This window comes from Malania oleifera, chromosome 12 (assembly GCF_029873635.1).
Source record: "Malania oleifera isolate guangnan ecotype guangnan chromosome 12, ASM2987363v1, whole genome shotgun sequence".
Classification (NCBI taxonomy): Eukaryota; Viridiplantae; Streptophyta; class Magnoliopsida; order Santalales; family Ximeniaceae; genus Malania; species Malania oleifera.
The window spans coordinates 80,052,452-80,063,329 of NC_080428.1; the positions used below are offsets into that span (position 1 = coordinate 80,052,452).

The following is a 10,878-nucleotide window of genomic DNA, read 5'->3' on the forward strand; positions in this document are numbered from 1 at the left end:
AACACAAACAAAATGCTATTTAGAACAAGATCAAAGCAATAAATAATTTAACAATATTAGTTACAACAATGTTATGGGTCACTCAAATGTCACTCCTGATTTGAAATACAAGATAAATTTAGAGTATTGGGAGTGTGAAAAGCATAATAAAACCACGCAACAAAGCTCAATCAAAATTCACTCTTCCATGGCATCTCCTCCTATCACTTCCACCTTTTCCTTCAAGGGTGTAACCTTTGTCACTAGAACCTCTGCAATCAAAACAGGGGAAAAATATCACAATCAGTAGATTTTACCAGGAACTGCATAACTTTGCGGATGCATCTATTTTATTTTTCACATGTCGTAAAAAATATGTTTCCTTGAGAAAGCAGCTGGGAAACCATGGATGAGAGACGCACTATAACATATTTTTATTAGAATATCGTACATCAGGTATTCATTCAATTAAACAATTAATATATATATATATATGTATATGTATATAAATAGAATATTGGAACATGTTTTTTTTCTCTATATATATATTAGCTCAAGGGGAAAGTACATCAAAACTACATAACACCACGACAACAAAACATCTGCTGGAATCATTGAACTACTTCTATCATCAAAGTAAAACAATGGAAGATGGAATCTAGAGCAAGACAAATAAAAATATTAGTACATAATTTTAGAAATAAAACTCCACCTATGATGCACTTAATGTCCTAATTTTTTCACACACAGTCGGTCCCAAGCCCGGGTTAAGGAGGGTTGCGTTAGGTAACTGACAGCCAGCGTAAAATTTGTCAGATCACTATGATATAAATCCTTGCCGAATATTTGCTAGGGCGTCCCCTACGAGCGACGCGTTGCACTTTAACCACCCGAGTATAGCGAAAAGTGGGCGAGGGTGGGCTAGGTCGTCGCCCGAGTACGGTGTCAAATATGCAAGGGTTCCTGCATCATTCTGGACATGGGAAGGTAAAGACGTTAGTTCAGGAAACTAGGATTAGATTAGCAACTTGGAATATAGGGACATTTACGGGTAAAAGCATGGAAATTGTGGATACAATGATTAGAAAAAGAATTAATATAATTTGCCTTCAAGAAACTAAGTGGGTGGGGGAGAAATCTAGAGAAATCGATAAATCAGGATTTAAACTTTGGTACACTGGAAAAGAAAAACATAAGAATGGAGTAGGCATTATTATAGACAAAAACTTAAAAGATAGCGTTGTGAATGTAACTAGAGTAAGGGATAGAATTATAAAAATCAAGATGGTATTAGGACAAGAGATAATAAATATCATTAGTGCTTATGCTTCTCAAGTTGGCTTAGTAGAAAATCTTAAGAGACAATTTTGGGAAGATATGGGTAGTATTATACAAGGCATACCAGGGACTGAGAAAATATTTATAGGAGGAGATCTGAATGGACATGTTGGAAGAGATAATAAAAATTATGAAAGGATACATAGAGGATATGGATATGGAGACAAAAATGAGTCAAGGGAGATGATCTTAGACTTTGCTATGTCATATGATTTTAATATAATGAATACTTGCTTTAAGAAGAGAGAATAACACTTAATAATCTTTAAAAGTGGACAAAATAGAAGTCAAATAGAATTTTTTTTAACTAGGAGGGTAGATCGTTTATCATGCAAGGATTGTAAAGTTATTCCAGGTGAAAGCCTAACCACATAACATGGAGTCTTAGTGTTAGATATATGTATTAAAAAATGGAAGAACATTGATAAAATAAACCAGTATAGGAGAACTAGATGGTGGAACCTAAAAGGAGAAAATATAATAAAATTTAAAGATAAAATGATCAAAGATGTGGATTGGACCTTAGAGGATGGGATAGATACAAATACTCTTTGGAATATATTAATTAGTTCTATTAAAAAGATAGCAAAAGAGAGTTTAGGTGAATTAAGAGGAAGATTCTCGAATAGCAAAGAAAGTTGGTGGTGGGATAAAGATGTACAAAAAATCATAAAGACAAAGAATTTGGTATAAAACGTGGCAAAAATGTAGAAATAGAGATAACTTTGAAAAATATAAGGAGGCAAGAAAAGATGCAAAAAGGGCCGTTAGTGAGGCTAAATATAGATCATTTGATAGTTTGTATGATAAATTAGGTACAAAAGAAGGGGAAAGAGATATATTTAAACTTGCTAAAACTAGAGAAAAGAAGAGCAAGGACATAGGAAATGTAAAATGCATAAGAAGTGAGGATGTTATTGTCTTGGCTAAGGACGAAAATATTAAAAAAAGATGGCGAAGTTACTTTAGTAAATTATTTAACGAAAACCAAATAGAAGGCTTAAACTTAGAGTTGTCAAATAAGGAAAAGACTAAAAATATAAGATTTATTCGCAAAATTAGAGTTAACGAAGTCAAGTTTGCACTAAAAAAGATGAAAAATGGGAAAGCTATGGGACCGGATAACATCCCAATTGAAGTTTGGAAATGCTTGGGTGATAACGGAATTATATGGTTAACTAATTTGTTTAATACAATTGTAAAAACTAAGAAAATGTCAGATGAATGGAGGAAAAGCACTTTAATACCTATATATAAAAATAAAGGAGATATTCAAAATTATAATAACTATTGTGAAATTAAACTTATGACTCATACGATGAGACTATGGGAAAGAGTTATTGAACAAAGATTAAGGTTAGAAACGAAGATCTCAGAAAATCAATTTGGTTTTATGCCTGGGAGATCTACCACAGAATCTATTTATCTTTTAAGAAGATTAATGGAAAAGTTTAGGGAAAAGAAGAGGGACTTGCATATGATATTTATTGATCTTGAGAAAGCATATGATAGGATACATAGGGAAGTTCTATGGTGGGTTTTAGAAAAAATGGTATATGTTGTAGGTATACCGATGTCATTAAGCATATGTACGATGGAGTAATGACTAGTGTAAGGACTATATATGGAGAAACTAGAGAATTTCCAATTACCATAGGTGTACATCAAGGATCTGCTTTGAGTCCTTATTTTTTTACTTTAGTGATGGACCAATTGATTAAGAGTATTCAAAAGGAGGTTCCATGGTGTATGTTGTTAGTAGATGATATTATATTAATTGAAAAAACTAGGGATGTAGTAAAGGTTGAGTTAGAATTATGGAGAGAAACTTTGGAATCTAGAGGCTTTAGGATAAGTAGAAATAAAACAGAATATATGAAATGTAATTTTAGTAATGATAGGAGGAATATTGGAGACAAAGTTAAACTTGATGATGAAGAAATAAATAGCACTTGTAAATTTCGATACCTTGGATCTATTATGCAAGCTGAAGGAGAAATTGAAGATGATGTAATGCATAAAGTTAAAGCAGGTTGGGTAAAATGGAAAAGTACTTCAAGTGTGCTATGTGATCGTAAAATACCCTTAAAATTGAAAGGGAAGTTTTATAGGACAGCTATAAGACTAACTATGTTATATGGATCGGAATGTTAGGCGACGAAGAAACATAATATCCAAAAAGTAAAAGTTACCGAAATGAGAATGCTTAGATGGATGAGTGGTATAACATTGAAAGATAAATTAAGGAATGAATATATTTGTGGTAAATTAGGTGTAGCTTCTATAGAAGATAAGATAAGGGAGGGACGACTCAAATGGTATGGACACTTGCAACGTAGGCCTTATAATGCACCTGTGAGGAAGAGTGACTTAGTTACTGTGGGGGGTAGTAGAAGGGGTAGAGGTAGACCTAAAATAACTTGGGAGGAGACAGTGAGTAAGGATTTAATATTCTTGAATCTATCAAAAGAAATGGTCCATGATCGCATAAATTGGCGGAAAATGATTCATATAGCCGACCCCACTTAGTGAGACTAAGGCTTGGTTTTGTTGTTGTTGTTGTTAATTTTAGAAATAAAAAACAGAAAAAATGGTTGGCACCTCATAACATATTTTATTCAAAATATGTAGACTCCAACTAGATAAAATGTCACTTAATGTTTCCATAACATGATATAACTAAAATATTATGATGACTAAATAGTCAACTAAATAAATTCTCTCTAAATTATCCTGCACATAAGATGCCATTCATACAACAACAAATAGACCAAGCCTTAAGCCCCACTAGGTTGGATGCCATGGCAATCATGTACCTCTCAAATGTTAGAAAACTTTGAACTTTTTTTTTTTTAATCACAAATACCTATCTAATTGACAACATTGAACTCTACGTAGCTCCACCATGATGTTGGCTTTAGAAATAAAGCTTATAACCATATTTTCCAATTATAACCCATAAAAACTTAAACTAAACACAAATTAGTTTTTAAAAATTACAAATATGAACCAATGTACCCATTTTGTACCAAAACATTTGGGCACATTACATGTATAAGGCTTATTTCCAAGAGTAACCATGCTTCATAAATTGAAGAACATCTTTAAGGGCTTAGAAGTTGCAAATATGAGTTTCCAAATTCTTGTGCCCAAGGAGATTTGTGTGATCTATATAGGATATAATTGTGGAAATTTTTCTATACCAAGTCGTCTTATATGATTGAATTTTCAATTGAACATGCAATCACATATTTGGAGAATATTTGACCGAGCTCAACTTGGTAAGCTTGCGCCCTTCTAGGACTATGTTTGAAATTCGAACTTGAAGGAGAAAACTCAGTCTATTTTGGAATGGGAATTCAAAGATTCATAATATCGTCTACTTCAGGTGAAATGAAGCTATGGTTGAGAGTACATGTTCAATTTGCACAAACCATAAAGATCACAATACTTGGAGAATTTTAAGTAAAAGCTCAAACAGCAAATGAAATTTGAACTACTCAATGGCTAGTTTCTACTTTGATATAAAAGGGAAGAGGTTCAAATATATAACAAGTCACAAGGGCAAAAAGGAGGGGCTGGGTGGCACTAACATGTGCAGCACTAAGAGACATATCACATATACTATGAGCACAACAATATAAGATTCATCCCGATTTGAACCAAAGTGGTTTTCCTCTTTTTTTCTTCCTCCTCTGTACTAATTGGGAATTTTTTTTTTTTTTTTTTACCAATGATTGTCATACAGGAGTTTTGTCTTTGAGTTAGTTGCACTATTCTTGTAAAGAAAAGAAACTACCTTTGTTGTAATTGGGTAACGAGGGCAAACCCAAGTGAGTTATCAAAATCATCCAATGCAACATCTTTCCACTGGTACATCACTATGTCCAAGAGGTACAGCATAGTAAAAGATTCAAATAGTAGACTAACAGTTAAGCACGAAGGTGTTGCATTTTGACTGATATCAATGCATTTGAGGGATTCATTGCTTCAGAAGCTATTTCATACCATTCAAAGTCATCTATATCGCTTTTCGAGATGCAAAATAACATGACAAAAACCATAAAAAATTAAAAATTAGAACATTGTGTTACACATGGTTATGGATAGCAGAGCAAAAGTGATATAGGGAACTAAGGCAGGAAGCAGCTAACCTATTGGCTTTGGAAATGTAAAACCTTTGGAACTGACATAAGTACGAGGGTTTGGCAATATGTGGTTCCTCAGGTAGTCTTTGTGCCCCTACAACATCACAAATTATCAAAAGGAGTTTAGAAGACGATTTTCGCCCCCAAAAAAGTAAATATATACAGGAGAAACATGATAAAGATTTAATTCCATTCGAGGGCTGTGGAAACAAATGAAAAACCTTAGTTATTACACAAACATCTACATTGCTTCCACTTCCCAAGTCATTGAATATGCCCGAGCAAATAGCGTCACATACCAAATTTATTCCTTCTTCCCTCTGCATAGAAATACTTGGAAATTCATTTTCACACGAAGACATACAGCACCATTTATGGTAAGAAGTTGCACCACCAAAATCTAAGTCTACTTAGTATCAAATAAATTCACAATTGAGACAAATGAATCTTGTCTAATTCCTTATTTAAATCCCAAAGCAATTCCAAGCGACTGTATGCCTACTTACTGTCAACCCTTCTCGGTACTTTGACTCAAAAATAGCCATTGCAGCCAGGGAACCAGAACCCATTGTAGCAAATGGTAGTGTGTCTGTAGATCCATGAGGGTAAATCTGTTCAACAAAAAACAAATCAGTGCGCAAAAACTTAATACTAAAATCATGAGAGCATTCTATGATTAAGATGCGCATAACTAAAACACTCTAACCCAACTCACAGTGTGCAAATGTGGCCCAGTGAGATCAACACCACCAAGCACCAGGGCAGCTTGAATATAACCTTGGTAGCTGGACATGTAACTGAACAGTTAGGCCTTCTCGAATCATTTGATGCAATTATGCAACAAATGTCAAAGCCAAAGACAGCATTTTAGAAATATATGCTTACTTGAAAAGGTGAGACTTCAGAAGGGTAAGAGCAGTCACAACCCTTGACTCTCTACCAGTTTGATACCGATGCAGCTGCAGCTGGGAACTTACCATGTCTAAGAGATGTAGGATGGAGGAGAGAGGGAGGGAAAGAAGGAAGAAGAAGTAGAAAAGAAGATTGAGAGAGAGAGAGAGAGGAGGGAAAACACATGGTCAATTCCAATTCAATTCAAAATAACCAACCTCCTTTATAATACTACAACATATACTAAATTATATGAACGAGTAAAATAACAAAACTGAAAACATATCCATGCAAATTAAATAAAACAACTATAAGACACACTAATTCAATATAAACCCCAAATAAATATAATTCTAACAAATTAATTAAACACTATGCTATTCAGCTTAGAACTCAACTAACCCATGAACCCATTCTTTCAAGTCAGCCCACAAAGAGGGTAAAATCAGTCCAAAAAATTACGGGCTTCCATCCAACTTCTTTAAGATAACACACATCATAGTGATGCAAATGTAAGATAAATATCATAAGTGTGACAAACTGTCCAAAGGTCACAACAGATGTGAATAATGCAATGCATGCTAGCATAACCAGCAGCAAATCACAGCCACCTCATAGAAGACAGAAATTAACTCTTACCTGTTACTGCCTCTGTATCAGCAGCAGTTCCAGCTCCACAGCAATAAATGTTGGGTGCCATATAGTGAATTTTTTCACAGTTCTTGTCACAAACTATAGGTCCTTCAGTTGCTCTAGTGTCTGCTCCAAGAATAACACCATCCTAAACATATATTTAGAAAAAGGTGATGTAAAACTTGATTTCAAATAAAAGCTTATGAATAACTTCAATGTGAAGGCGACTTACAAAGTGGTAAACACAAGCTGAGACACCAGGGGGCATTGGAAGTTCCACATAATAAAACTTAATTTCAAATATATGTTTGACATGAAATCAATAGTTTCAATGCAATGAGGACTTAGATGCAAGCTGAGACACCAGGGGGCACTGGATCCTCATAATTACTTGTACATGTACTTTATTCTCACTTTGGAATCTCCTCCATCCTCCCTTCCCTCTCCCCCCCCCCCCCCAAATCCTCCAAAAAAAAAAAAAAAAAAAAAATAATAATAATAATAATACCTTCACTGACAGAAGCAAACTACCACATTCAAAGGAAGATACACAATTGAATGTGGGATAATGAGTAGATTGTGCACTGAAGATTAAACATCTGTGACAATTACAGGAATGGGAATTGCAATAGTGGAGTGCCAAAGTTCAGAGGCATATTTTGGCAGTTCTGCAAGAAGCAAACTGCAAAAATATTTTAGGAAGCAAAAAATGTTGGATGTTAATGAAAGAAATAAGAAAATAAAGAAAGTAACGCAATAAAGGTTAGCCTAACAGCATGCTAGGCCTCAATAAGAAGTTAAAGGATCGTGAGTCAAGAGTTTGAAATTCCATGAAATCAACAATCCTCGCAGAGCAACCACTGGATGGATACCTGGGTAATCATGACTGTGGTGGAGCAGAGGAACTGCCTGGCTTTGTGGGATTAGTTGCCTAGTTGGCCTAGGAAATAGGCTAGAATACCCACACAAAGAAAAAAGAGAGAAAGTCGAGATCTGGACGTGCAAAAGAGCCCAGCAAAAGTTCCATGAAGAACCACTTAAGGTTTAAGGAAGCATGGTAAATAAGATTTTATAAGATTGTGCATCTGCAGACAATTGGATGGGGATTGGTATCAGATTGAATGCAGCTGTTACTAGTAGGGCTGCAACTGACTAGAGTCAAGCTGAAGTGAGCTTTAACATGTTCAAACATTGCTTGTTTAATATATGAGCTCTAAAATTGAGCTCAAGCTTGGCTTGCGAATTAAATGAGCTGATCTGAGTCTGCTTTTGTTCAAATTTCCATTGTTTATTAATGAGTTTTAAAATTAAACCAAAAATTGCTCGTTAGTATCAACAAACAAATGATTCACTTCATCTGCAACCACAACAGTATAAAATAATGTAATTTAAAATGAGCTGTAAATTGAATATATATATATATATATATATATATATATATAAATTAATGAGCCCCTCAATAAGACTAGTAGATTATTCAAATTCTGAGTCAATACACAAACAAGTTGATGAACCTACTTGATGAGTTAACTCATGACCCTATTAAACAAGCTTATTGTTTGAGTTTATAATAAGCCAACTTATAAGCTAATTAAATGAGCAAGCTTGCGAGCTTGGCAATTCAAGTATCATATAGCTCAAACTTGTCTCATTTAGTTTTCGATTAAATCTAAGCTTGAGCTTGGCTCATTTATCATAGTGAAAAAGAGCCATTATCAAACTGAGCACCATGTAGCTTTGTGAATGAATTGGCTCATTTGCAGCCCTGCCTGTTAGTGGTGCCTCTAAGAGTGCATTATGATTTTATTAAAAATAAAACCTCTCAGATACACTGCTAATAATCCCTAAGGAGAAGTGAACAGAAGCTCTTCAAATTTGCACTTTAGAATTTAGAATGCAGAAGCAAAGATTCATTCTATAAGTTCTTTATTTCAAAGATCACAAGGGTGCCTCCATACAAAGTGCTTTGAGTATTGAAATTATCTAATATTACACTGAATGGGATATTTTTTCCACTTTGTGACATTTCAAGTGGTAATTGATAATTTTGCATAAATGGTGCTTATATTTCATTTTAAGTAAAAATATCATATCCTGCACCACGAAGCTCTCTTCTCTCTCTCTCTCTCTCTCTCTCTCTCTCTCGTCACAGGCTTCACAGCAGCAGGAAGCCTCTTTCTCTTGTCACAAGCTTCTAAGCCACCCATGAGTCAGTAGGTAGGCTGCTATGACCCTGGTAACAATGGTTTGACTAGCTAATCAAGGTTGAGTATGGCCTCATGCACAGACAAAATTCAAGAGAGACTTCACGCATAAGAGATGACCATTACTTATGTGCATATTCGGGCAAAGACAAGGCAAAGCCACACTCTCCTATTTATTTGTATTCTCCAATCATATTACATCATTCTCTATGACTGAAGCAATTGTAATTATATGTAGATGAGAAAAGGGGGAAAAAAGATATAGCTTAGGTTTTCAATATATAATTATATGTAGATGAGAAAAGGGGGAAAAAAGATATAGATTAGGTTTTCAATATAAATGACAAAATGCTTGAAATTGTCTCATAATTTTTGTAGCAATAATTTTTATTCACATAGAAAAATTAATCCAAATGATTATTCTGCAAAGTTTAAAGTCATTTAATCTGATAGCAAAAAAACAGCAATTTCCCCTACGTTCTTTAATCATACACAAGAGACCGACCAACCAATCAAGTCATTTTGTGCAAACTATTATAATTCTCAGACTCTTATCAAACAAAATGCCATAATTAAAAAAAATCTAAATCAAATCAACCATATGGGCAAATACGCGGAAATGGCAAACACTACGATACAAGTACCTGGAAAATCAGACCAACAATAGTAGTTCCTGTCTTGCGAAATGAAGGAGGCTGAACTCCTTTGCTCGAAAGCATTTCGTTCCTTCTACACAGGTCGAAACTAAACCCACCCTTGGGAGGAACATCAATGGCAGCCTTCGACATTTTCAGTCCAACACCAACCTAAAACCATTAGATTACCAAACGTTCAAAATCACACACAATGGCAGAGATCTCAGTTAGAATGAAAAAATGGTAATCAAAATGACTGTAAAGCTTCACATAATCGTACGAAATATAGATTGAGAAAAAAGGATGTATTTTGAATAAATTGAAACAGAATCCTAGAGAGGTACATGATTGGACTGCTGACATGCGGACGCTACCTGAGAGAACAGTGAGTTAACCGTTGCAGATCGTTCGTTGTCTGGGTGAGAGAAGTGAGAGAAGTGTTCGAACTCTGAGAAGGCTTGGGAAGTTGCCAATGGCAGAAACTTGGAGCGTAAGAAAGAAAACAGAGGGGTCAGCCGTCTGCGCCTGGCGGGGCTACCCAGCAATTCTCGGGTCAAGCTGACCCGTTTGTCATGTATGCACCATTCTTTTTTATTTAGCAATAGTATCCAACGGTGTCCAGGTATTTTCTTTTACCCAGACTAATATGTTGCCTACGCCAGCCATGCCCACAATCAACACACAAGAGGTAAATTGCGGATGTACAGCGTGAGCGGTAGGAATCGAACCCAAATCCACTAGAGTTACTAACATGTTCTAAGGCTCACCCTTATCACCCGACCATATGCCTGGGGGCATGTACCATTCTTATTTCGGCTTTAAGGTATCAAAGGGTCATGGCCTAGGCTAGACAACTAGATCAGCCTATCCCTTATTTAATACCCATCTAAATTGAATCTTTTGTAAAAATATAATTTGTAATACCTCAAATCCAAAATTAGGGTCCGAAGTATTATTTGAAATACATCTCTCATACCACCTTGTGACGCCCCAAACCCACCAAGTGGGGTCCGAGTGCCACGTGTTCCATTACCTGTATCAGGAGAAATA

General features: G+C 35.2%; 1 protein-coding gene across 2 annotated transcripts; it reads right to left on the reverse strand.

Moving 5' to 3' along the window:
* Nucleotides 1-18: 18 nt before the first annotated feature.
* LOC131145230 (proteasome subunit beta type-7-B-like) lies at nt 19-10,422 on the reverse strand. Of its 2 annotated transcripts, none has more exons than XM_058094375.1 (9): nt 10,203-10,422; nt 9,838-9,999; nt 6,996-7,137; nt 6,351-6,447; nt 6,181-6,250; nt 5,972-6,076; nt 5,687-5,785; nt 5,472-5,559; nt 19-251 (listed from the first exon to the last, which is right to left on the reverse strand). In XM_058094375.1, exons 2-9 carry the CDS (start codon nt 9,979-9,981, stop codon nt 178-180), a joined length of 819 nt encoding a protein of 272 aa, XP_057950358.1. In that variant the 5' UTR covers nt 9,982-9,999; nt 10,203-10,422; the 3' UTR covers nt 19-177. The 2 variants fall into 2 exon arrangements, with proteins under 2 accessions (XP_057950358.1, XP_057950359.1); XM_058094376.1 differs by lacking the exon at nt 19-251 and adding an exon at nt 495-952 and having other exon boundaries at nt 10,203-10,388.
* Nucleotides 10,423-10,878: the final 456 nt, after the last annotated feature.

Excerpts from the sequence above, each read along its gene's own strand:
- LOC131145230 (XM_058094375.1), bottom strand. The coding sequence starts at position 9,981 with ATGTCGAAGGCTGCCATTGATGTTCCTCCCAAGGGTGGGTTTAGTTTC. Across the intron at positions 6,448-6,995 it reads TGATACAGAGGCAGTAACAG|ACATGGTAAGTTCCCAGCTG; the intron begins GTAAGAGTTAAT and ends TACATCTCTTAG. Across the intron at positions 5,786-5,971 it reads AGTACCGAGAAGGGTTGACA|AGGGAAGAAGGAATAAATTT; the intron begins GTAAGTAGGCAT and ends ATTTCTATGCAG.